This window comes from Vombatus ursinus, unplaced genomic scaffold (genome assembly GCF_900497805.2).
Source record: "Vombatus ursinus unplaced genomic scaffold, bare-nosed wombat genome assembly UNPS02014794.1, whole genome shotgun sequence".
In the NCBI taxonomy this organism is placed as follows: domain Eukaryota; kingdom Metazoa; phylum Chordata; class Mammalia; order Diprotodontia; family Vombatidae; genus Vombatus; species Vombatus ursinus.
This window is the reverse complement of record NW_020954572.1, coordinates 20,019,941-20,047,543: the sequence shown is the minus strand read 5'-3', so window position 1 is coordinate 20,047,543 and position 27,603 is coordinate 20,019,941. Positions and strand designations below refer to the sequence as shown.

At 40.6% G+C, this 27,603-nt stretch overlaps 1 protein-coding gene across 1 annotated transcript in view; it reads right to left on the bottom strand.

The window, feature by feature from the left end:
- Nucleotides 1–4,389: 4,389 nt before the first annotated feature.
- The window catches only part of PLA2G4E (phospholipase A2 group IVE), a 70,510-nt gene continuing 47,296 nt past the window's right edge, over nt 4,390–27,603 (bottom strand). Inside the window, exons 14-20 of the mRNA XM_027870148.1 lie at nt 25,084–25,198; nt 22,436–22,573; nt 20,605–20,712; nt 14,521–14,724; nt 12,097–12,263; nt 7,786–7,975; nt 4,390–6,278 (exon numbers count right to left, since the gene is read on the bottom strand). Of these exons, the coding sequence (XP_027725949.1) occupies nt 6,058–6,278; nt 7,786–7,975; nt 12,097–12,263; nt 14,521–14,724; nt 20,605–20,712; nt 22,436–22,573; nt 25,084–25,198 (1,143 nt within the window). The 3' untranslated portion in view covers nt 4,390–6,057. The remainder of the gene's footprint in view (nt 6,279–7,785; nt 7,976–12,096; nt 12,264–14,520; nt 14,725–20,604; nt 20,713–22,435; nt 22,574–25,083; nt 25,199–27,603) is intronic.

The following is a 27,603-nucleotide window of genomic DNA, read 5'->3' as shown; positions in this document are numbered from 1 at the left end:
CCTAATTTTTCAGGTAAAGAACCTATGACAATTAATTCCAGGAAAGTAACCAAAGTCTTTTGTCATATCAGAATTTTGTTTTATTTAATATTATAAACTCGGGAAACATGTTCACCTAAGAGTTCTGCCAATGTAAGGAAATATTCCCTACAGAAAGTCCAAATAAAAGAAATTTTCCCTATTTATGGTGGGGTTTTCCAGATGCTCTTATTTGTATTAGACATTGTGCTTTTAAAATAGTTTATTATTTGACTAATGTGGAAATGTTTTACGTGATTGCACAAGTATAACGTATTTCTGATTGCTTACCGACTTAAGGAAGAGGGAAGGAAAGGAGGGAGGGAGGGATAGAACTTGGAACTCAAAACTTTAAAAAAACCCAAATGTTAAAAAAAGTTTTAAAATGTAATGGGGGAAATAAAATATTATATATTAAAATAGTTTGTTATTTGTATTTTTCAAGTAATAAGTCTTTTTAAGTTAATCTGTCCACTCCCATCCCCAAAACTTGAGCAAATTTTTTATCTCAATACATAGCTACATAGGCTCACAAAACAAATCCTCACATTGTGAAGTCTAAAAATGTACATCTCTGCATTTTAAGTTCATCACCTATCTGGAGGTGAGTGTCCTGTTTCATCATCGTTCTTTTGGACTTACATTTTGTCGTGACATTGATCAGAGTTCTAAAGTATTTCAAAGTTGTTTCTCTCCATTATAGAGAAAGAAAGGAAATAAGCATTTATTAAGTGCTTACTATTTGTTAGGCACTATGCTAAGCCCTTGGAATACAAGCAAAAAGATGGGCTGTTCCTGCCCTCAAGAAGCTTAATGTTCTAATGGAAAAAGAAAACACACAAAAGGGAGCTAAAAAATGGGGAGGGGGAGAGGGGGACTGGTACCAGGTGTGGGGTGTGATTTTTAAAGTTAGAAAAAGGGCTAGGAGGGGTATGAAGGCAGGCCAGCATGGGCACCTCCGCAAAATGGAAGACCTAGGCGTAACTCACCAATGGGAAAAGGTCTTGAGGAGAGATATTCCTTGGTGAAGTGGATCATAGACATGATAGGCTGTTCCAGAGCCAGGAGGCCCCAGGTACAGAGGGAAGTTACAGAGGTACAGGATGAGCCAGTAGTAGATGGGGAATGGTTTTAAAGTATAGAAAAAGTCAGGAAAGAATAGGACCAGGAGAGGAATTAAGGCAGGTGGGCTTAGGACTCTCCACAAAATGGAGGCTACAGAAGAATTGTTACCATGGTATAAATTGTTCTCCTAGTTCTACTCACTTTTCTCTGTATCAGTTCACAAGTAGTCTTCCCAGGTACCTCTGAAATTGTCCATTTCATAATTTCTTATGGCATAATAATCCATTATATTCATATACTACAGTTTTTCCCCAGTAGGAGGATACCACCCTAGTTTCCAGTTTGGGGCTACTATGAAATGATCTGCTGTATTTCTGAACATATAGTTCCTTTTCCTCTTTCTTCAATTTCTTTGTTATACCTAAGTCAAAGGGTATTCACAGTTTGGTAACTTGCTGGACATAGTTCTGTATTGCTTTCCAGAATGTCTGGAAAATGTATCTTTTCCCACAGCACCCCCAACATTTGTCATTTTCTTCTTTTGCCATCCTTGCCCTTATAGATATGAAGTGGAATCTCAGAGTTGCTTTCATAGCATTTCTCTAATTATTAGTGTTACAGAGGATTTTCCCAGGTGATTGTTGATGGCTTGAATTTCTTTCTTTGATAAGTGCCTGTTTATATGCTTTAGCCATTTATCTATTGGGGAATAGCTATTGTGCATGTATATATGTATGCACATACATATGTATATATGCAAACATATGGACCTAGATATATGCAAACACATGTGTATAGATATTCAAACATATGTAGATGTAGATGTATGTGTGTGTATATGTGTGTATATATATATATATATATATATATATATATAAAATTTCCTGTACCTAGTACCTTCCCCACCCCCATCTCTAACTTTTTAGCTCCTTTTTGTGTGTTTTCTTTCCCCATTAGAACATAAGCATCTTAAGAGTAGGGATATAGATGTGTATGTATATGCATACATACATATATATGTAATTTTTTTGGTGATGAAAGTGCTAGCACCTATGAGAATTAGTAAAGTTCTCATGTGGAAAGTGGCCCTTTGATGAATCTTGAAGGAAACAAGGAATTCTAAGAGGTAGGAAGAACATATTCCAGGCATGGGGAATTATTGTTGAGTCATGTTCAACTCTTTGTGACTCCATGGACTTGTCCATGGGGTTTTATTGGAAAATACACTGGCGTAGTTTGCCTTTTCCTTCTACAGTGTGTCCGCATTTTACAGATGAGGAACTGAGGCAAATAGGGTTAAGTTACTTGCCCAGTGTCACACAGCTAGTAAGTGTCTGAGGCTGCATTTGAGCTCAGATCTTCCCAACTCCAGGTGTTCTATCCACTGTGCCATCTAGCTGCCCCATGGGGATAGCCAGTATGAATGGAGGGGAAAAGAAGATGGCGCACTATGTGTGTAGAATAGCAAGAAGGTAGGTTTATGACTAGGTTGTAAAGGGCTTTCAAAGCCAAATGGAAGGAGTTAATATTTGATCCTGGAAGCCATAGGCAGTCATTAGACTCTTTTGATCGGAGGGGTGATATGCTTAGACCTGTGGTTGTGGACAGATCTCTTTGGCAGTCATGTCTGAGGGGTGACTTAAGGAAGAGAAACCAGTAAAAAGCTATTGCAATAGTCCAGGCAAGAAAATAATAAGAGCTTGAATTAGGGTGCTGGCCATGCGAGTAGAGAGTAACAGACAGATGCTAGGAGATAGGAATGACAAGACTGGATAACAAAGTGGATACAAGGGTTGTTGCTCAGTCATGCCTGAACCTTTGTGACCCCTTTTGGGGTTTTCTTGGCAGAGATATTGGAGTGGTTTGCCATTTCCTTCTCCAGTGGATTCATTTTGTCAGGCAACCAGAGGTTAAGTGACTTGCCCAGGGTCACACAACTAAGAAGTGTTTGAGGCCAGATTTGAACTCAGGTCTTCCTGACTCCAGGCCCAGTGCTCTAACCACTGAACCACAAGCTGCCTCAAAGATACAAAGGTAAGAGAGAATAAAGAATCAAGGATGACTATGAGTTGCAAACCTGAGTCACAGGAAGGATGCTGATCTCCTTGACAGAAATGAAAAAGTTCAGAAGAGTGAGAGGGGAAATAATGAGTCCAGTCTCGGTTGTGTTAAGTTGGAGATGCATAGAAGACATCCAGTCTGAAATGTCCAATAGATAGGTCGTGATTCAGGACTCGGGTTCAAGAGAGAGACCAGGCTTACAAGGCAGTTAGGTGGCACAGGGGACAGAGTTCTAGACTCGGAATCAGAGAGACTCAAGTTCAAAGACTGCTTCAGACACTACGTGACCCTGGGCAAGTCAATTAACCTCTGTCTGACTCAGTTTCCCCATCTGTAAAATGGGGATAATAATAGAATCTTCTTCAAAAAGCAGTTTTCATATTTGATTTCTTGAAATATAGCTTTGAAAAACAGGCTTTTAAAAAGCTCATTGTGTTTTAAATGGAGCTACTTGACTATGTCTTATGGAGTGGCCAATAATAAGCGTAGCAAGGGTGAGGAACCTGGGCCTTAAGGCCACCTGTGGCCTTCTAAATCCTTAAGTTTGGCCTTTTGACTGAATCCAAACTTTACAGAACAAATCCTTTTAAAATTTTAATTCAGTCAAAAAGAAGGCCACAGGTGGCCTTAAGGCCCAGGTTCCCCACCCCTGGCCTAGCCCAAGCCTCCTTGTTTCACTGTTTTGGTTTTGATGACTTATGAGTGTAAACAGCAATTATTTTCTATTCTGGTAAAAAATTCTGAGGTCCTTCCCTTCCCAGATTGAAATCTTTCGGATGGTAAGTTGAACCATCTTTTGTCTCAATTCTTATCTACCCCTCAGTTATTAAATGGGTGTGGCCTCTGACACCCGGGAAAAACCTTAATTTAGAAAGGCCAAGGTCACCCAGTGCATCCCAGGCCATCACCAGTCATCTTGATCTTTGTCTTTTTTTTTGCTTTTTGGTGAGGCAATCAGGGTTAAGTGACTCGCCCAGGGTCACACAGCTAGTAAGTATTAAAAGTCCGAGGCTTTGACCTTTGTTTTGCCACTGGACTCCGATGACTCTGTGGGAGGGACTGAGACTGATGACTTGGCACAGCTCCGCCTCACTCAAATCCAATTCACTCACAGGTGAATCATCCACGTGATGACATTGGTCCTCTTCAAGAAAGAAGAATCAACAGCAGTAATAATAGCACCGAACTCATAGGATTGTGTGAGGACCAAATGAGATAAAACGTGTAAAAGAGCTTTGCAAACTCTAAAGCACCATATGAATGTTAATTATTATTATTATTGTTATACAGATCTGGGAGCGTGTGCTTGGAAATGACAATCAAACCCATGAGAGTCCTATGGCCAGGATATGACGGATACACTGGAGCGGGAAAGAGTCGGAGGCCTGTTAGCAGACTCTGGTAGTAATCCAGGTGTGAAAGTGTCGAGGAGGTCACTCACATTTGTGTTATCAGGCAATGAAAGCAGAATAACCAAATACACTTGTTAGGCCATCAGTCTAATTCAGTATTAAAGTCCACTAATGAATTACTACTTTCATATGATACAGCATGTATATAAATCTCATTACATAAGTTTTCAAGGTAATTTGGCTCACTCTTCAATAATTTAAGTAGATTATGCTTACATGATAAATAACAGTAATCATGACCTGATGGTGAATGGCAAGGAAAGAGGTAGAGTTGGAAGAGGACCCAAAATCAAGTACTCCAAGAGTATTCTTTGAGCTGAACTTGGCTTCTGGATCCCGAGAACACCTATTCTGTGAAGTCAACGGCATTCCACGAACTTGGCTCAGAATTCTCTATTGCAGGTCTCTCACTGCTTACAGGCTCATTCAAACTGTTCTGGGCGGGGGTGGGGGGTGGGGAGAATAGGTGGGGGTGGGGGGGTGCCATTATCGTAGTTTCTAAGCTATGCCCCTAAGCAGTGCTATTCCCTAAAATCAGCAATCCAAACATGTCTTGAACTTTGCCTAGCATTTGCTAAGATGTGAATGCTGGAGCCCCGCTTACTTGATGAAACAACATTTCGTTGTATCGAGTCCATTCCAATTCTGAACGGTCAGTGGCAAACTAAAATCTGGTGACCTGCTTGACTACATTACTGAAGATGCCAAGATGGCTTAATCGTACACACATTGTCATTATCCTGACCAATAAAAATGACCATAACAATACAAATTTAATTTTTTTCTAGAGAAATTTAAAACTGCTTTACAGATCACATCCCCTGTTTTCTTGGGACATCCCTGCCAATGAGAGAGAGAAGAAGCTGAAGTCTTTATCTGCACTTTATAGAGGAATGATGTTTTTTTGTAGCCCAGTTCTCCTCATTTTACAACTAGATGTTAAAAGACTTGTTCACAGTCACACAAATAGTATGTATGACTATGTCATACATATGTATATATGTATACATATGTACATATGGACAAACTAGGATTTGAGCTCAGGTCTTCTGATTCCAATACTCTTTTTTTCCCCCTTTTTTCTACTGTATCAAGTTTCTTCTCAGTTAAAACAAGCTCTGGTTCTGTTGTTTTCCCGCTGTCACAGCCCCTAGCCTTCTCAGATGATGGCATGCCTGAGCCTGTGGCAATGGTATTCCCTGTCATTTCAGGGAGTTATTCAGGAAGAGTTTTATTTATTTATTTTTTTAAATTAAAAAAACTCCAATAGTTTAATCTTGGGTATGAAGCCCAACATCCCTCTCATTTGTTACTTTGTGCCTTTTCCCTTCCCTCACATCTCTCCCTCTCCCTAGTATATGAAGATGGTACATGTCCAAGTCAGTTTGACTGTGTCCATCTCTCAGTGAGAGAGTATGTCCTCTACCAACTAATCAGTTGGCATTAGACTTTGATGAAATGGTGGAAGAAACAGAAATGCCATCCAAGAGAGTCACCATGATTACAATGAACACGCTTTCTTTAACTGCTTCTTCCTTTCCATGGCTAGGCGTAAGCCTTGAAGGATCATGTCTGCATTATTCAAGATGTTGTATTCAGAGAGGTTGACCATTCGGTCAAAAGCAGACTCTGTGTAAGTTACCTCCTTGGTGGCATAGGGAGTATTGTCGCTGTAGATATCAACATGTCCATCCTCCATCTCTTCTGGGCTGCGTTCCACACCTAAGGGAAGAGCAAAGGGGGGCCTCCAGTCACTCTCAAAATTCTGCTGACCTCTGATCTATATCCCTCCCAAGGACTGGGAACACCCCAATGATAGTGGAGCATCTGGAATCAATCCTTCCAAATAAGGAGGAATCCAGTCAAGGAAAGGGTTTGGTTTATAACATTTCTTGGATTGCAGTCTGACCCTTCTGCGCTGGTTCCTGCTCCCCTTGCAGGCTCTCCTTAGAATTCCCAAGCTGATGGTCACTCTTGGGGTTCTTCCTGATCACATGCTTCTTTCTTACCCTTTATGTATATGCTAGGTGTGGTAGATAGAAAGCTTGCCCCAAAGCCAGGAAGACTTGGGTTTAAGTCCTGCTCTGAAACATACTGTATTTGCCTGCACAATCATTGCAGATTTTATGCTAAATTTTTTTGCAAAAATGTGGAGTGCGACCATTATGTAAAGCTTTTAAAAAAAATTATACCAGTATTACTTGTCTTTTCATTTCTGCATCTCACACCAACTTTTCACTCACTGAAAACTGTCTTTCTGCAGTTGTTTCCATGCTGTTCAGTGAACACAATCACTTTCAGCTTGAAACCCAAAGAATAGTTTTTATATTTACCCATAATCAGAAAGAAGTGTTCTACACGTGTAAATGTATAGGCATATGAACTGTACGGTTTAGCTAGTGTGGAAGATGCAATTCTTACCATATCACATGACTTACTCATGGCAGCTTTGCCTGCCTGCTCCCCTTGCAATACAATTAGTACTGCAGCGCTCTAAACAAACCACACAAGCCAGCTTTTGGAAATATACTGACAATGCAAGTGTGCTGAGAATTCTAGGCTCGTGGCTTACAACACACGAGAGATAAATGGGTATCCATATGCCACTGGTGAATTTAGTACTGCTCTGTTTACCTTTTAAGTGACTTGACAAACAATTATACCATGCAATGATTACTCGATGAAAGGTGATAAACTAGTTTTTGAACTGAAAAAACAGGATGCAATGATTTTGCGGTGGTGACGATTATGCAGTGAAATATGGTACTAGCTGAGTAATCCCGGACAAATAATTTTACCTTTCAATGCTCTAGGGTTGGGGAACCTGAGGCCTGGACGCCACATGTGGCACTCTAGGTCTTCAAGTGCAGCCCTTTGACTGAATCCAAACTTCACAGAACAAATTCCCTTAATAAAAGGATTTGTTCTGTGAAACTTGAATTCAGTCAAAAGACCACACCCAAGGACCTAGAGGGCCACTTGTGGTCTTGAGAGCACATGTTCCCCACCGCTGCCTTGGGGCAAAACCCTGTTTGCTCTGATTAAAAGCTCTGGTGTGTAGCTTTATAGCCAACTTGGTCTACCCTTTTTCTAACCAAAGAACTATATTAGCTCAAAGGTTCCTGTAGCCCCTATGAAAAGAATTCCTATTTCTAGAGCTCTCATTCAAACGGTTATCAGTATCGTTGGGACCAAGCCTAGGGTGATTCTGAAAGGGAGAGTGACTTACCTGGGGCTTTATACTTTTGGAAAGAGCCATTGATGAGTGGAAAGAACAGTATTATTGGGGCATCTGGGGCATCTTCGTCAGGTGTCAACAGGTAACACTCCTTTAAGTGCTCCTCACTTTCTTCTTTCACACTGTATTTGGGGAAGGGGATATTTTGCACTTTGCAGTACTCACAGGTCTGTTTTAGGGGCTAGAAAAAAAAAATTACAGGAGAAAACATGAGTCTTAAGTGGGATTGTGCTCACCTGTACCGAGGTTTGCTCCTCATGTGACTCTGCTTCTTAGAATCCCAGGTTTATTTTTTTGGTGGGGGATTTTTTTTTTAAGGCAATCAGGGTTAACTGACTTGCCCAAGGTCATATAGCTACTAAGTGTCTGAGGCTGAGTTTGACTTCAGGTCTTCTTGACTCTAGGGTGGTGCTGTATCGGCTGTGCCACCCAGGTGCCCTGAATCTTCTTTCAAGGCTCAGCTCAAGTGCCACCTGTCCTACAACAAACCTAACCTGATCTTCCTCAACTGATAATGCCTTCTTTCCCCTCACCCTCTAATTATCTTGTATCTCTCTTATATATACCTATATGTTATAGGAACATTTTAGATCGCATGGTGTAATGAATAGAGGGCTGGTCTTGAAGCCTGGAGACTTGAGTTCAAAGTTCTGCCTCTGATACAGAGTATATGACCTCAGGCAAGTCATTTAACCTCTCAATGTTGGGGAGAACACCCTAACACCTAAAGTGCAGAGAAAATGCCAACCTGCATTGGTAGAGGGTGTTTCTTCACCCAGGAAGAGTTCCTTCTACCAATAAAATCACCAGTGCAATCCTTCTTCCCCATCCTATGTACATGCTATTTCCCCTGGCAGGACTCTAAGCTCCTTGAGCGGGGAACAAGGAAAGAGAAAGGAAAAAGCATTTATTAAGTACTTACTATGTGTCTGGCATGGTGCTGAATGCTTTACAAATATTATATCATTTGATTTCCCCAAAACTTTGAGGTAGGTGCTCCATTTTATTATCCCTATTATATTATCTCCATTTTACAGTTGAGGAAACTGAGGCAGTTGAGTGACAGCTAGGTGGCACAGAGGATAGAGTACTGAAACTGTAGTCAGGAAGACCTGAATTCAAATTCATCTTCAGACACTTACTAACTATGTGACCCTGGGCAAGTCACTTAATCTTTCCCAGCCTCAGTTTCCTCATATAAACCTTTAAAGTGCTATGTAATTGTTAACTAAATATTTGAGGGCAGTGTCATGTTTCACTTTTGTCTTTGTATTCCTAGCACCTAACACGGTACCTGGCACGTAATAGTCACTGAATAAATACTTACGTTTAATTGGGTTCTCAATGCAACAGACCTTACTGGTTTCTGCTATGAGAAATGCCCAAGACCCCGTTGGACCCAATTTCATGTTTTCCAAGGTGAAGGGAACAAACTTAGCTCCCCCAAATGGTTTGTCACTTTGGATTATTTTCAGAATAAAGAAGAGCCAGAGGAAAGAATGCTAGGTAACTAGAATGAAAGCATTTCCAATGAAGCCTCCCTATAAAAGCCCTATAAAAATGGAATTGCTATTTATTATTATTATTTGTTATTTATTGTTATTTACAATATATTACATATTGATATTTATTTATTATTATTATTTGTTATTATTTGCAATATATTATTATATATTGTTATTTATTATTATTATTAATTATTGTTACAGTTTTGTAGCCCTTTGTACTTCTCCTGCCCTCATCAGGACCAAACTTCTATCAGCTATTTATATAGCTGACATATTTATATGTCTTATCTTCCCTGTAACACCCTCCCCACCCCCATCTGATCCTGAGTTTCCTCCTCTATAAAAATGAGAATCACAACATCTGTAGTAATGAACTTATTATTAAGCGGTTTATTATGAGGATTAAATCTGATAACATCTATGAAGCGCTTAACAAACCTCAGAGCCCTCCATCCATGTCAACTATAATTAGTTAATCGATTATCACTCTATCAATTTGTTAATAAGCATTTATTAAGTACTATTAGAAAGATCATTGGTTAGAGATTCAGAGCAGCTGGGTTCAAATTTAGCTTCTGATGCTTGCTTCCTGTGTGACCTTGAGTTACTTCGATTCTCTGAGTTTCATTTTCTCCATTGGTAAAATGAGGCGGTGTTAGACTAAATGACCTCTGGGGCCTCTTCCAGCTCTAGAGCCCTATGATTCTCTTATTTGTGAGGCAATTGGGGTTAAATGACTTGCCCAGGGTCACACAGTTAGCGAGTGTTATGTGTCTGAGGCCACATTTGAACTCAGGGCCTCCTGACTCCAGGGCTGATGCTCTATTCACTGCACCACCTAACTGTCTCTGACCCTTTGATTCTTGAGGGTAGGACCTGTGCCTTACTCATCTTGGTATCTTTACTAGTTCCTGGCACTAGGAGATACTTAATAAATATTGGTTGAATAAATGAGAAGTAAAAATCAAAGTAAATATGAAACCTGTAACATGCTTTTTTTGGGAGTAATTTTGTATAAGTTTCTCTCCCTTCTACTTTGAAAAATGAAGACACTGTGGTGTCCTTAAAAGATGTAAAACTAGGGCAGCTAGGTTGCACAGTGGATAGAGTATCAGCCCTAGATTCAGGAGGACCTGAGTTCAAATCTAGCCTCAGACACATAACACTTATAGCTGTGTGACCCTGGGCAAGTCACTTAACCCCATTGCCTAGCCCCCCCCCCAAAAAAGGTATAAAGCTTTAGAATTAAGATCTATTTTTTTCTTAATTATTACATTTTTTTTCTTCAGCACAAGATATGGAAGAATTTCCAAATGCAACAGGCTCAGATCAGTGTCTAGGATAAGAGTCTACTACTAATGGAGTTGATTAAAATTCTAGTCCAGATGTTTAGATGAATATGATTAGCAGCTGGATATCTCCTTAGTCATTGGGATGACTGAGCTCATATTATTCATGAAAAACAACAAAGCTTCTACCTCTTTTGGTCTAGGATTCCAGAGAACATTACGTCCTCTCAGCTCAGAGCCCATGTGTTCTCCAGGGTGGCCAAAAAGAAAGAAAGAAAGAAAGAAAGAAAGAAAGAAAGAAAGAAAGAAATTACATGCCCCAGTGAATCGATCTCAGAAGAGATTCCAAAATTCTTGGCTCAGACCAAGGATTTAGTGTGGTCTGTACAGGCAGAATCTGTTTTAGGCTGACCTGATTAAAGCATAAAATAGAGCACCTTCTCTTCTGGACTTGGAGTCAGATGCTTGGGAAATTTTATTTAACCTCTCTGGGCCTCATTTTCCTCATTTTAAAAAGAAGGCGTAGAAGTGTATGGCAATCTCCGAGGTTCCTGCTAGCTCTAAATCTGTGATTCTGTGCCTTGGAGTTCAAGTTCCAGCTGTGATACTTTCTACCTGTGAGATTGTCTGCAAGTCCCTTCCTTTCTTGGAGTCATGCTTTCCTCATCTATGTTGCTGTTTTTGTTTAGTTATGTCCGACTCTTCATCATCCCCTGTAGGATTTTCTTGGCAAAGCTACTGGGGTAGTTTGTCATTTTCTTCTCCAGTGGATTAAGGCAAACAGAGGTTAAGTGGCTTGCCCAGTATCACACAGCTAGCAAGTGTCTGAGGTCACATTTGAACTCAGGTCTTCTTGACTCCATGCCCCATGCTCTATCCACTGCTCTACCTAACTACCTCCTCATCTATAAAATGGGGATATATGGATCATAAGTAGTCTTCCAGCTGGAAGGGACCTTGAAGGTCATACAGTCCAACCCTCTCACTTAGGCCCAGGGGTGTTACGTGATTTGTCCAAGGTCCCACAGGTGGCAAGCTAAGTATCAGAGGAGAGATTTGAATCTAGGGACCTCCAACTCCAGGCTCAGTATTCTTTCCACTGCATACACGTAGTACCTATCTCACAGGTGGGTGAGGAAAGACCTTTGGAAATCTTAAAACATGAGATGAGAGTGAGTTCTCATTCACAGGATCAAAGATCTACAGTTAAGAGGAACTTAGATCATCTCCTCTAGCCAGTTCCTCATTTTACAGATCAGTAAACTGAGGACAAGGGAACATAAGTAACTTGCCCAAGGTCACACACCATGACATTTTTTTCCCTCTAAGACATGGGATTTTTCAGGTACTGGAAAATTCTCAAAATAAAAAAAAAAGTTCCATGTAAATAGAAATTTATTTTTGTTTCTGTTTTCTTGTCCAAGAAAGAACCAGGTCCTGCGACTCCAAATTAGCCCTCTTTCTCCTTCATCACACCATTGCTATGATTGTTTCCCATCACTTGCCTTTATCTGGGAACCTGCACAATAATTGAGATGTATGATAATATCAGCTTTCCTCTCGGGTCTCAGGAGGGGTGGGTAACTGGAGTTGACGAAGAATGCAGTATCCAGCAGGCAGAGATGCTTCTCAGCCTGCGTCAGACGGTTTGGGAAACAATCCAGCACTGTGTCTGAAAGTCAAGCCCTTGCAGTTATTAATATACCCCTGCTAATTGTAACACCACCGCTCCCTTAGCAACAGCGGATAGCAAGGGGTACTGAGTGGGGACTGGTTGCTCTGTCTGATCCTTCCCAGACTGGTCTCTTCTGCAAAAGGCCCATTGAACACCAAGAGAACCCAGCTGTCCCTTGTACATTCTCTAGTCCTGCCATCCTCTCCACCAATGTGGAATATAGCCTCTAAGCAAGTTGAGATCCCTTTCTGCCTGGGGTCATTGAAAGATCACATTCTCTTAGGGATTTTGGTTGATCTTGCATAGTATGGGCAGAGAAAACCAGTTAGATCATCTCACTAGATCTCAGTGAAAGGGAAGGGCTTAACACAGCCCTAACAAATTTATGGAGCTGCTCTGGCTCGGGGCCAAGCATGTGGCTGGTCACCCTGGCTCAGTAAGTCCTTGTTGATGGAAATTATTGGGACAGGCTCACAAATCCATCAGGATGCAGCAAAGTAAGAAGTTGGTGAAAATGGAAAGGCATTCACAAGGGCTTTGTTTTTCTTTTTCTTTTTTTTCCCAATGGGGGTGGGTGGGAGGGCAAAGCGGGAACACAGGGAAAGAAAGGAAGGAAGGAAGAAGAAAGAAAAAAGGAAAAAAAGAAAGAGAGAGTAGAAAAGAGGGAGAAAGAGAGTAGGAAAGAAAGGAAAGAAGGAATGGAGAATGGAAAGGAAAGAGAGATGAAAGAAAGAAAAGGAAAGAAAGAAAAGTGGGTCTTGGAGGAGTTCTCTCTTTTTTTTTTTAAATGGAGAGAAAAGAACTAAAAGAAGTCTAGAAAGAAAATTATATAGGCAGGACAGCTTAGGTTGATTTTATATACTTCAAAAGAAATCAAGCTATACATCATAGAGATGAGCATTTTTATGGACAATCCTCTTTTCTAATACATACATACATATTATACATAAACATACATACTCATACATACACACACACATGCACAAGCATACATGCCCATTCTATTTGGTATTCAAAATAAAAATAAAAATGAATTAATTTTTTTTTAAAAAAATGGAGTGATACTCAAAGCCTTGGTACTCCTCTTCATCAACAACAAGTATTTTTAAAATGCCTATAATGTGTCAAGGGCAGTGTTAAAGCACCAGGATACAAAGAAAGGCAAAAACATGATCCTTGTCTTTGGGGAGCTTAAACCCTAATGGAAGAGAGACAATGTATAAACAGTAAGAGTAAATTCACTGTACGTATAGTGTAAATGTTAGGTAACCTCAGAGTGAAGGCCCTGGGGTTGGCAGGTGGAGTGGAGTGAAGGAGCAGGAAAGGGGCTCTTCCAGAAGGTGAAATTTGATCTGAGTCTTAAAGGAAGCCAGGATGAGGAAATGAGGAAGGTATTCACCGTTGAGGTTATTGCTGCTTTATGTGCACAGGTGCATACCCTCAAAGATCATCGAGAGGTGGAAGAAACCTCAGAGTTCAATCCCTCTTCTTATAGATGAGGAAACTGAGGACCAAGGAGACGAAGCGATTTAACCAAGGTCACACAGGTAGTAATTGTTAAAGATGCTGGTGGTGAAGTGAATAGAACACTGAGCCTGGAATCAATAAGACCCAAGTTTAAATCTGGCTTCAGACATTTGCTGGCTGTTTGACCCTGGGCGAGTCATCTAACCTCTGTTTGCCTCTATTTCCTCCTCAGGATAAAAATAGCATCTACCTAGAAGGGTTCTTGTAAGGATCAACCGAAATAATATTTTGTAAAAAGTGCTTATTATCATGCCTGGCACATAGTAGATGCTATATAAATACTGATTCCTTTCCCCTTTTCTTCTTACTTGACCAAGGTCACACAGGTAGTCAGGTAGTAATTGTCAGAGGTGGGTTCTGATTCCAGAGCTAAGGTTGTACCAAGAATGTAAGGACTTAGAAAGCAGGGGCTCTCTCTGTCTCTCTCTCTGTCTCTCTCTCTGTCTCTCTCTCTCTCTCTCTGCCTGGCACATAGTAGGGACTTTAAAAATACTTGTTGATTGACTGCTTGATTGCTTCCTTGACCCACCACTATTCTTGATGCTGCTGAACTGAGGGACAAGAAGGGAAATTTTGCAGCCCAGACAAAGACAGAACAAAACAAAATACTTGTAAGCCAATGAAATTTGAGGATTTTTGTCCACCTACAAGGCAAACTAAAAAGCCACTTGCATTTCTTCCAAATGGAGTCAGGCAAAAAATAGGGATGTCCCAGAATCAGACTTACCTTTCCAGGTGTCGAACTGGCTATTTTGGAGATAGTCTGTGTGAAGCTGCAGGCCCCTGAGAAAGTTGTGGAACTGAGACACAAAGGCCCGGTAGGTGAGGACATCCCGTAGAGTATTGGCTAGCTTTGTGGCAGGCAGCACCACTGTTGTCTCCAGGACATTTGCATCACACTTGGGGATTTCAGGCAATAAAGGTTCATCCTCTGAAAGAAAAGAGGGAAGAGGAAACAGGATGAGGAAACTAGAATTTCTCCACATAATGAGTTAGAACCTGATGATTTCATTTGACAACGGTGCCCCCCAGCACCTGAGAGGGTTAGAATTCCATGGCTGAAGGATGCTTTTCTTGCAAATATTAAAGCCCTTCATAGTGTTGCTCCAGCCTACTTTTCCAGATTTATTACACATGACTCCACTTCACCATGCCTTCAGTCCAGTCAAAATGGCTTTGCTGTTTCTCACACCTGACTTTCCATCTCTCACCATCATGCCTTTGTACAATCTGTTTCCCCCATCCCTGGAATGCATCATCTCATCTCTGCCTCTTGGGATTCCAAACTCAAGCACCCAAATTACCTTTCTCTCTCTCTCTCTCTCTGTCTCTGTCTCTTTCTCTCTGTGTTTATATATACGTACATACACACAATTTAAGTATTTTTGTTATGTACCTATTGCCAGGCTTTGGAAATACAAAGACAAAAATGAAACAGTTCCTGCCCTCAGGGAGCTTTCGTTCTATCAAAAAGAAAACACATACACAAAAAAGTAAAGAAATATGTGTGTATTTATAATTATATATACATATATATTTGTAGCCCCAATGCCTGGCAAAAATACTTAAATGGTAGATCAACAATTCAATAAACATTTTATTATTTGCTACTAAGTACCAGGCACTATGATAAGTTCTGGTACTTAATGAATAGTTGTTGATTGGTTTATTGATTAGGTGGCATAGTGGATAGAGCACTGGACTTGGAACCAGGAAGATCTGAGTTCAAATCCTGCCTCAGACACTAGCTGTGTGATCCGGGGCAAGACTCTTTACCTCTGTCTGCCTAGGTTTCTTCAACTGTAAAAATGGGGATAATAATAGTACCCACTTCCCAGGGTTGTTGTTGCCTGGCAAAAAATACTTTAATGTGCACACACACACACACACACAAACACAGATTGGGTAGCTGGGTGGCATAGTCTATAGAGCATCAGTACTAGAATTAGGAAGATTCATTTTCCAGAATTCAAATCTAGCCTTAGACACTAGCTGCTTGACTCTGGCCAAATCACTTAACCCTGTTTTCCTCAAATTTTCTCGTCTATAAAATAGGCTGGAGAAGGAAATGACTAACCACTCCAGTATCTTTGCCAAGATTAGGGACAGAGACATAGTACAAGGAAGAGGCCAAGGGATCATGAATAGAGGACTGGAGAGATAAAGGCAAGAGAGGATCAGAGAAAAGAGATCCTAAAGGAGAGGTTCATGCATTCCTTCAGGTATGTGTAAGACAGTGACAGCCAGTGCTGTCCAGCCACAGGGAATTCATAAGTCGGAGGGTAGAGGTCTGTGATACACAGTCAAGATGAAGAGGGGAATGGAAAGTATGGAGAATTGGAATTTTCTTCATCTAATTCAATGCCCCTTAGCATAGTGCCTGGCATACAGTAGGTGCTTAATAAATGCTTATTGTTTCTCAATTACTAACCACAGAATTTCAGGACCTTGTACTTCACCTCCCACTTCTTCCCTAGTCCCCACCAAATTGTGCTCCTACTTCCTTTTTTCTTTATAAAATTAAAATTTTTTGTTTTATTTTATTTTTTTTTTGTGCTCCTACTTTCAACCCAGCCTCCTCTTTTGATATTATTACCTTCTCAAACCCATTCAGCTTCTCAATCAGCAAGCCTGGACGCTCTGGATTTTCCTTAACACGCCACTACTGTTTGACTTTTCCAGTTCACAAACCTGTGCCCTTGGCTGCTGACTTCTGCCTTGCTCTTGCCACAATTCGGCCCTGCCCTTACCCTTTGGCAAGGCTCTTTGGGAAAGTACCTGCTCCCTGCCCCTCCCCTTCCCCCTCATCTGAACACCTTGCTGCACCCAACCAAAGCCCCCATTGTTCCAACCCAGGCCCTGCCTAGGCCAGCCTATGGGCAGGACCAGAAGATAATATAACAATACCCAAGTTATCTTTTGGAGGTGCCACTACAGCTATGTGGCAAAGTCACAGAATTTAGAATAGGAAAGGACCTTGATGGCCACCTAAACCAACCCATACCTGAAAAGGAATCCTTACTATAATCATTGATTAATCAACAAGCATTTATTAATCCCCTACTATGTGCCAGGTGCTGTGCTAGATGATAGGAATATAAAAATGTAGAATGAAACAATCCCTACTCTCATATGGTAAGTGATCATCTGGACTGTGCCTGAAGACTCCACAGTGCCTCAAAACAGCCCATTCCATTAGTATTTTTTTCTTTTTAAGAGGGAAAGATCCTTTATTTATTTATTTTTTCCATTTTTATATTTCATTTATTTTTGTAATTAATTCATTAATTTATTTTTAGTTTTCAACATTCGCTTTTATAAGATTTTGAGTTCTAAATTCCACCCCCCCCATTCCACTTCCAAAGAGGTCTAGTTAGTCATTTTCTTTTCCTGACATTAATACCTTTGTAACTTTCATACATAGATCCTGGGTCTTCCCTCTGGGGGCCAACGGAATGAGTGTAGTTTCTCTTCTTTATGACAGCCCTTCAAATATTTGAAAACAACTTTCACATTTCCCTGAGCCTTTTCTTCTCCAAACTAACCATATCTAGTTCCTTCAATTGCTTGTTATTTGTCTAAACTCAAGAATCTGTGATTTCATCATTACAAGCTTTCCCTCCATTGATACAGATAAAGGTTTTTGAATTTCTGGTAGTCAGAATTCATGAGTTTGGGTATTTAAAAAAAAAGAATGGAGGGGATAGCATGGAGATTTGGAATCAAAGGATCTTGGTTCAGATCCTGGTTCACTTCCTTACCACCTGTGTGACCTTGGGCAAGTCACTTAACCTCTATAAGTCTCAGTTTCCTCAGTTGTTAAAAAAAAAGGGGGGGGGGTTGGACTAGATGACCTTTGCGGTTCTTTCCAGCTCTAAATCTAGGTCCTATGATCCAGAATGCCAGACATGTTTTAATGAGCCTCTCTCCATCTGGCTGGACAGGTACTCAGACAACAGAAACATAGTCCCACTCAAGGCCCATCCTCCCCTCCTCAACACCTATCCAGGGTGGTAGGACCTCTAAGAGATCAGGCCCTTCTGGAAGAACCTTCAAGAACCCAGGACTTGGAGTGGGAATTCAGTGGAAAAATGATACTAGACACACATTTATAAGCATTTCACAAAGTGCTTTGCCTCCCAACAATCCCATGACCTGCGCAATGCAAGTATTATTATCTCTGTCCTACAGTTGAGGAGACAAAGGGTTGTAGGTTATGTGATTAGCCCAAAGTTACACAGATAGTAAACAGTACAGTTTATATTGAATGCCCATCATAATTTGGCTCCAGCCTCCCTTCCCACCTGACTTAAGAAACACTCTTCTCCTTGTGAGGGCCAAACAGTCTACTTGCTGTTCTCCATGCATGACATTCCATCTCATATTCACAGGACCACAGAATCACAGAACTTTAGAGTCGGAAGAGATCTCAGTAGCCCTCTCATCCAACCCACGCCCTCCAAATAATTCCCCTGGATACTCAAACAAGTGGTCATCTTGTTTCTGCTTGAAGAGCTCCAATAAGGAAGAAGCCACTCTGTCAAAGGTAGCCCATTCCACTTTGGGATGGCTCCAATTATTAGTAGATTTTCACCCTATGTCAGACCAACATCTGTCTCTTTGTAGATTTCGTCTTTTGCTCCTGTTTTTGTAATCTTCGGCCAAGAAGTGCAAGTCTAATCTCCTCTACAAGACAACCTTTCAAATACTCGGTGCTAGTTATCATGTCCCCTGAAGTCTTCACTTTTTTTTTTCTATCAACAAGCATTTTTAAAGTATTTATTCTGTGCTGGATGCGGTGCTAAGCTCTGGGTATACCAAGAAAGGCAAAGACAGTCCCTGCCCTCAAGGAGCTCACATTCTAAATGGGAGAGACAGCATGTAAATAAATAAGTTCTTTTTGTTCTTTCTAAATTTCATTTTACTGAGCTTTCACATCTGCAAGTGAAATTAAACATACCCAGTTTCTTCAATTTATTCTCAGAAGGCATCAACTCAAGTATCTTTACCATCCTGGTTACCTGGCCCTTAGGTACCTTTTAGCTTTATTCCCAGGGGTATGCTGGTAAATGTTTAATAACCAACTCTGAAAACTCAGGACACACCTTAAGTTTATTCTATATTAGCATTTTCTCCCTCACTTTTACAAGTCTAGGCAATCAGCAACAATAATTCAAGTCTTGATTTGTCTGCTGATTTTCAAGGGGTAAATACTTATGTTGATTTAACAATCGGCTGGCCAGAATGAGCTGGCTCTAGAACATCTCATTAAGTCCTTTCTAAAATGTAGTGCTCAGGATTGATTAAAAAACTTCAGATGTGGTCTAACTAGAATGTGCAGTGAGGCTATCACCTCCTTATTCCTTAGGAAGCTATCTTTCTTAATACAGAAACATTCGTCATTTTGGCTGCCAACTCACATTGTTGACTCATATTGAGCTTGTGGCCCACTAAAACCCACAGATCTTTTCCATACAAACTATCTCACCATGCCACTCACCTTTCCCCTCTTCTATTTTGACTTGCAGAGTAGAATTTTTTGAACCCAAGTATAAACTTGATATTTATCTCTATTCAATTCCATCTCATTAGATTTAGCCCAATGCTACACATATCCTGTCTGGATCTCGACAGTTATCCAGTAAGTAATGTAGCATCCTCATCTTTCCCAGGTTTGTGTACCTGGGATTTCAATATGCATGTCATCTCGGTCTTTATCCAAGTCATTGATTACAATGTTAAACCTAGGGCTGGGGATAGATACCTGGAGTATTCTAGTGGAGACATCTTTCCAAACTGACACCAAACCTTTAATGACCATTGTTTGAAACTGGCCATTAAACCAGTTCCAAATCTATCTAATTATGCTATTGTCTAAACCACACCTCTCCATCTTCTCCCTGAAAATAGCAAAGACACTTTACTAAATGCTTTGCTAAAATCTAGGTAAGTTCTATCTATAGCATTTACCTGATCTAAAAGTCTGGCAACCAATCCCTTACACTTCCTCTTCATTTCTCCCTCTAAGAATCCCCAGCATTCTTAGGTGGCTTAGCACAAGCACCACCTTCTCCATGAAGCTTTCTGATCTTTCCCAATTGCTAGTGCCCTCCCCGAGAAATTACTTTGTATTTAATCTGTATCTATTTTGTTTTGATTTATCTGCATATAGATTATTGCCTTCCACCCCAATAGAATGTAAGCTTCTTGTGGGCAGGAACTGTTTTTTTTTCTTTGTATCCCAAGTGCCTGGCATATAGTAGATGCTCAATAAATGCTTGTTTTTCTTTCTTTCTTTCTTTCTTTTTTTTTTTTTTGGCTGGGCAACGGAGTTAAGTGACTTGCCCAGGGTCACACAGCTAGTAAGTGTTATGTGTCTGAGGTCAGATTTGAACTCAGGTCCTCCTGAATCCAGGGCTGGTGCTCTATCCACTGCGCCACCTAGCTGCCCCATAAATGCTTGTTGCATGAATGAATAAATGAAGCTGGAATTCAAACCTGGGTCTTCTTATTCCGAATACAGTGTTCATTCTACTACTGTAGTACAGCAAAGCTGCTTCATATCACACTTGTTGGCCTCATCCCTCTTTTCCTTTGTCCTCCCTCCAAAGCAATCACCCTCCATTCCAGACAAGTCATTCTCCTCACCATCCCTATATAAACCTCACCCTCCCTTCCCAGTTCTATTGCCCCAAACTGGTGTCTCCTTCCCTAGCTGACCCAACCTCTCAGAGAGCCATGTTGTAGTTTAGGCATGTGGTTAGTTTGTATCTAAATCCTCCCAGGAAGAGGAAACCAACTGGTTACCCACCAATATCATGCATTTTTTCTCTTGTCCATCTGTGGAAAAATTCCTCTGAACTGTGGGACAGATTCCAGGCATCAAGCATGTTCAGGGAGAAGATGCTGCTCCACAGGCCTGGGGGTAGAAGAGACAACAGTGAGCTTCTTAGTAAACACAGGGTTCTTCCAATGGTTTAGATCTGGCTTCAGATACTTACCAGCTGTGTGATTCTGAGCAAATCACTTAAATTCTGTCTGCCTCAGTTTCCTCAATTGTAAAATGGGGATAATAATAGCACCTATCTCACAGGGTTGTTGTGAGGATCAAATGAGATAATATTTGTAAAGCACTTAACACAGTGCCTAGCATATAGTAGTATATAAATGCTCGTATCTCTCCTCTTCTCTCACTTCTTTCCTTCCTTCTTTCCTCCCTTTTTTCCTCTCTCTCCTTCCTTCCTTCCCTCTTTTCTTCCTTCCTTCCCCAATAGCTCCCAGAGCTATTGTCTGAATCCATTAAATTCTCCAGAGGAGAGGGGAAGGCAGAGGCAGAGAAAAGAGGAGTGCTAAATCCCTGTCTGATCCCTGTCAAATACAACAGAGGGAAATAAGGCAAGAGCCTGACACCCCACCCCCACCCCCACACCATCCTGGTTTCTACGTAAGGAGAGTGATTGATGATTCAAACTCAGCTTTGCCATTTGCTGCATGTGTGCCTTTGGGCAAGAGTCATTTCATTTCCATGGGCTTCAGTTTCCTCAATTGCATACATACATTTCGGTCAGCATAAAACCTCTCTGTCTCCCTACAAATAAAATGAGGGAATTCAACTAGATGATTTCTAAGGTCATTTCTTGCTCTAAATCTATGATTCCATAATTTTTTGATCCATTCCCTTATCATTCATAAAGCATTTATTGCATACCTATGATGTATAGGGAAGCGCTGAAAGAACAAAATTATGAAGTGACTATCATTCCAACACAAAATCTGCTCGGATTTCTTCCACCTAAATCCAAGACCATGGAATCACAGAATAAAGCTAGAAGAGGGGACCTTAGGGTCAATGAGCCTGAGCAACAGTGTGCTGGTAAAGGTTCGTCAATTGACTTTCTGGGGGAAGAATATTTGCAGGATACACTTTTAAGTTTAATTAACATTAACAACATTTTCTCCATTATGTTCTTAAGTCTAGAGAATCAACAAAACAATAAATCAAGCACTAATTTGTAACATTTTCTGATTTCTAAGGTGTACACGTTTACACTGAAAATTTAGCAACAGAACACCCCTGAGCTGAGTTGTTGCTGTTCAGTTATTTTCCAGTCATGTACAGATCTTGGTGACCCCATTAGGGGTTTTCTTGGCAAAGATACTGAAATGGTTCGCCATTTCCCTCCCATTTTACAGATGAGGAAACCGAGGCAAGCAGGATTAAGTGACTTGCCCAAGATCATACACAAAGTAAGTGTGTGAAGTCACATTTGAATTCAGGTCTTCCTGACTCAAAGCCCGGTACTCTATCCACTGTGCCAACCAGCTGCCAAACCCTCTCATTTACAGACAAGCAAACTGCAACCCAAGTTGGTGATGTGACCTAGAACCAATGGAACATCCCAGGTGGCTAAAGTCATAGGGTCATAGATTTAGAAGGAACTTCATAGGCCACCCAGCCCAACCCTGTTTTAAAAGATGAGAAAAAACTGAGGCCAGAGAGTTTAACCAAGGTCACACACATAGTAAGTCAGAGGTGGGATTTGAACCCAAGACCACTGACTCCACAGCCAGCACATAGTCTTTCCACTGGAGAGCCTTCACCCTTCTACTGGCCAAGTAGATGTCCCAGGATAAACAATCACCTAGCAAGTAACATAACCGGGACTCAGGGATCCTCTTCATCAATCGTCCCATGTAGAATTCAGAGCCAAAATATTCCGTGGGGACATAGGCTCCATATTTCTGGAATCCCACTTCGTAGGGGGTGAACTCCACCCATTCTGTGCACAAAACAGCAAAAGTAAGGGAGTCAGGAGCCATTTCTGTTCAGGGGGACTCAAAGGAGAGCTTCAAGTTAGGATGATTGAGAATGCAATGGTGTTAAGAAGGGAAACTATGAGCACAGCCCTCTGCTCTCTCTGAGTCAGGGGTTCTCAATCTTTCTTGTGGAACACTCTCCCTTCTCACTTCCACCTCTGGGCTCCCCTGGCTTCCTGCAAATCCCACCAAAACCCACCTTCTACAAGAATCCTTCCTCCAGCTTCCTTAATTCGTTAATACCTTCTTTCAAATTGGTTATCTCCAATTTACTCTTTGCGTATCTTGTTTGTTCATGGTTCTTTGCAGGTTATCTCCCCCACTAGATTGTGAGTTCCAGGGCTTTCTTTAACTTACTTTAGTTTTTCTTTGCATCCCCAACACTTAGCACAGTGCCTGGCACGTGGTAGGCACTTAATAAATGTTTATTCACTACCTGACTGATTTTGTCAACTTGGTGAAGTCTATGGACTCCTTCTCAGACTTGCATTCTAAATACATAAATTTTTATTTACATCTACAATCCAATTTTGTTTTTCTTTCCTTTTTTTAGGCAATTGAGGTTGTGACTTGCCCAGAGCCATACACCTAGTAAGTGTCTAAGGCCAGATTTTATTTATATTTACGAAGGAAACCAATTATATTGAAATACAGGTATCAAAATATTAAAGAAACAAATTTGTGATAAAATAATATACTTATTTTTGGATCCAATAAATACTTTAATTTCAAAGTAGCAATCAGTGTAAATGATATTTTGAGATATCTGTAACAACTGTAATGCAATATGAAAATATCCATGATTTCTATTGGTGACAAAGATAGAGATAATAATAGCACCAACCTCACAGGGTTGTTGTGAGGATCAAATGAAATATGTATAGCCTCTGACACGTACTAGCTGTGTGGCCCTGGGTAAGTCATTTAACTCTGATTGCCGCCAAAAAAAAAATATTTTTTCCCTTTCCCTTTGTGCAACATAAATGCTATCTATTGTTACTATTAAAGTCACAGGTATTGCTAAAATTACTGTACTTTGTTGCCTACATTCATTATTAAGAAAATGCTAAATTTTAGTTAGAGGTTAGTGAAAATAAAAATGTAATCTTTTTCCCATGCAAGTTCATAGATCTCCCTCAAATCTATCCTTGGTCCCCAAGGGTAAGAACCACTGATTTAAAGCAGGGAGGCTCAAGAGCAGGCCTGCACAAGATGCGGTCCGTGCGCCACTTGTGGTTGGCCAAAGGATTTCAGGCGGCCCACAAAAAATATAGAGGATATAAAAGAAAGTAAAGATGTGATGAGTTTGTCCGGGCCCCGCTTAACCCGCCTTCCACTAGTCACTATTGTGCCCATCATGTAATTTGGTGAGTGGGTGCCACTGCACACTCTCTCCTGTTTGTCACACGACCTATGGCAACCAACCGTCATCAGTCTGTCTAGTCTGAGAGGAGCGAGAGTCGCATATTTTTGCTCTGTTTTTGGTCATTTCTAAATGTAAACAGTAAGAAAACCAGAAAAACGTATTAAAACTTGTGCCACTTAGCAAAGTAGTTTTTTTTTTAACATTAATGTGGTTTCATGAGAAATAAAAAATCTTAAGTAATAACTGTAATTAATTGATATTAATTGAAATTTCGCCTTTAAAAATATGGCTTATTTGCAAAATAGTTTAATCATTAACTATACCTTGGAAAGTGAGCTGCTAAAAACCTATCTTCAACCCAAAGAAGTTTAGCCTATTTTAATTTTGGCCCCTACCTCCTGCCAAGTTGCACAGGTCTGCTCAAGAGTATGGGAGGAATGAAGAAATTGCAATTCCAACATAAGACAGGGGAGGGCAGTATCTGCTCAAAAACAGGAGATGACCCAGAACCCAACTTGGCTGTTTCTGGCTCTATGTCAATGACATTGAAGACAATAAGCAGAATAGCCCAGAGAAAGTTACTCCCCACAGTCTAACAAAATGAGACTGAAAATGGAAAACCGGATTCTCTCTAGCAATGTGCAAAGGGAAAAGTCCTGCCCCCTAGACAGTAAGGAATGTATAGAATTCCTTTCTTTTGCAGAGGTTGCATTCTTCCTGTTCTATGTCATTCAAAGCTGGGAAAGTGATAGATGATTCCAGGAAAGCAGGGAGTCATGAAATCCAGGGGGAGAGCAAATTAACATGATAAATTAATTAATTAGTTAATTAATCAATTAACCATTAGGGATATAAAGAAAGGTTTCATAGGTTCATAGATCTAGAATGGGCAGAGGTCATTTAGTCTAAGTTTCCTCCCTCCTCTATTTTACAGATGAGGGAAATAGAGGCCCTGGAGAGTTGTATTTTATTTAATCTTTGTCGTGGAGATAAGGAAGATAGTGGTCTCTTAGGAATGTTGGGGCAGGGGCAGGAAATGCATCTGTAATCTCAGGTTGGCTCCACCAGATTTAAGTGTGTTAACCGTCCAAGGGATGCTGGAATTACCTCTGAAATCCTGGTTGCTTACATCATCCTTCACATTGATGGTGAGATAGATTGGGAGGGGATTCTGGCCCTGGCACAGAGCTTCTTTTTGCCATGACAACTTCCCTTCATATTTCTGTTTGGAGAAAAGAAGGAATTAACGGAGAAGAGATGGGCTTACATCAGGAGCATGGGTGAGGGGATCAGAGAGAAATCTTTGGAACAAGGCTCCATGAAGGGAGATACCATGGGGCATAATCCCATGAGGGGAGATACAGAGACATTGGGACATCTCAAGGCTTCTGGTGGATCATGGGATTAAATTCAAGGCAGCCACATCCAATACCTTCATTTTACATATGGGAAACTGAGGCATAGAGAGGCTAAAGGACTCACCCAGGATTACACAACCAGGAAGTTTCTAGGGAGTCTGATTTCAGGACAGGCAGTGCAGGTTATTATGCTGTGGATGCAGGAGCTGTAGGGAGCTATGGGAGGAGGTCAAGGCGGAGGAAGCTCAGCCTTCAGATGTCTAGAAGCCCGAGGCAAAGTCCTGATTGCTCCACACTAGACATGGTTCTGCATGCTTTCTAGGGGCTGGCACTGAATTGGGTTCAGGCTCAGTTAGAAAAGCAGGACAGACTCCTAGCAATCTTTCCTCTCATTGACACAACCAAAATATTGTGTGCAGTATCATCCCTTACTCTCTGGGAGGAAAGCCTGCCTAGTAGTCACTTTTATTTAGGTAGAGGGGCAGCTATGTGGTGCAGTGGATAGAGCAGTGCCCCTAAAGTCAGGATAGACCTGATTTCAAATCTGGTCTCAGACACTTACTAGCTGGGTGACCCTGAACAAGTCTCTTAATCCCAATTGTCTCAACAGCAATAAAAAAAGAGCATGTGCTAGAGCCAGCTCTTGAGAGCCAACTGTTAAGTTTTCAGTGTGAGCATTTATACTTCAGATAGCACAAAAGCTACAAATCAGGGCTTGATTTCTTGTTTTGCTGATTTGTCTAGACTGAAGAAAGCAATAAAGAAAACAATAACGCAGGCTAAATTTAAAAGCCTGTTGTGTGTGTTTTTAGAGAGCTGGTTGTTAAACATTTATCAAGATACCCCTGGTTTTGTCTCTGCTAACCTGTCAAGTTACTGTCCTAATAGCCTGCTGCTGAGAATTTCACTTTGTTGCATCCCAATTTTTGACTCCCAGGATTTGGTCAATTGCACAAACTAAACAGGTGGAGAAACATCAGGCTGGGTGTAGACCCAGCAGATTGGGCCATACTTGAAGGATGACTATAGCCTTATGAAAACCAATGGATCAAGCCACCAGGTGGCGCAGAGGATAGAGCACAGTCCTCAGAGTCGGGAGGCCCTGAGTTCTAATGTGAGCCTGGGTAAGTCACTTAACCCCAATTGCCTCCAAAAACAAAACAAGAAAATGAATGGGCTTAGAGATGTTTTTATGTGTGCATTTTCAGACATGGACAATGTGGAGGTTTCTTTTGTTGGACTATATGACAATGTATTGAAGGATTTATTTTTCATTTTAAAGTAAAATAAAAATTGTCATTCACTAAGAGAAAGAAATGTTCTTTTTAAAGAACCAGGCAGCTAGGTGGTGCAGTGATTAGAACACTTAGAGTCAGAAAGACTTGAATTCAAGTCTGGTCTCAGATACCTACTAGTGAATGACCCTGAACAAGTTACACACATACACACACACACACACACACACACACACACACACACACACACACACATACTGTTGAGTTAAATGCTTCAGATTTTCCTCAAGATACTTAATAATGGTGTGACACTGGGTAACTCACTTATCCTTTCTAAGCCTCAGTTTTCTGCTGTACAATGGGGCACCTACTTCACAGAGTGGTTGTAAGGGTCAAATAAAATAACATATTTAAAGTATTTTGTAAATTGTAACCATTATAAAAAAAAAAAAAACTTCTGTTTGCCTCAGTTTACTCATCTGTAAAAATTGGGATAATACTAGCATCTACCTCCCAGAATTGTTGTGAGGATCAAATGAGATAATATTTGTAAAGTGATTAGCACAGTGCCTGGCACATAGTAAACATTATATAAATGTTACTCTTATATATTAAAAGGAAGTATGGTAAAATGGGTAGTATCAGAGTCAGGAAGACCTGAGAAGGAATCCCACCTCTGATATGTATTAGCTGTATGACCACAAAGCAACCTCCCTGGGACTCAGTTTCCTCATATATAAAATGAGAATAATAATGCTTAGAGTATCTGCTTCACAAGGTTGTTGTGAGGCTTAAGTGAGACCAACTATATGAAAGTGCTTTGCAAGCTTTAAAGTGTTATATAAATGTCAGTTATCATATTTTCTTAAAATGTCAAATTTCAGACCAAACTTAAGACTTTCAGTTTTACTTCAGTCAAACTTTAAAAAACATAATATAAATTGTTTTTTTTCTGCAGTGGATGAGAGGGAATGTAGTATTAATGCTCATCACTCTGTATGGGTGATCCATTTTCTTTATCATAGGGGTAGGGA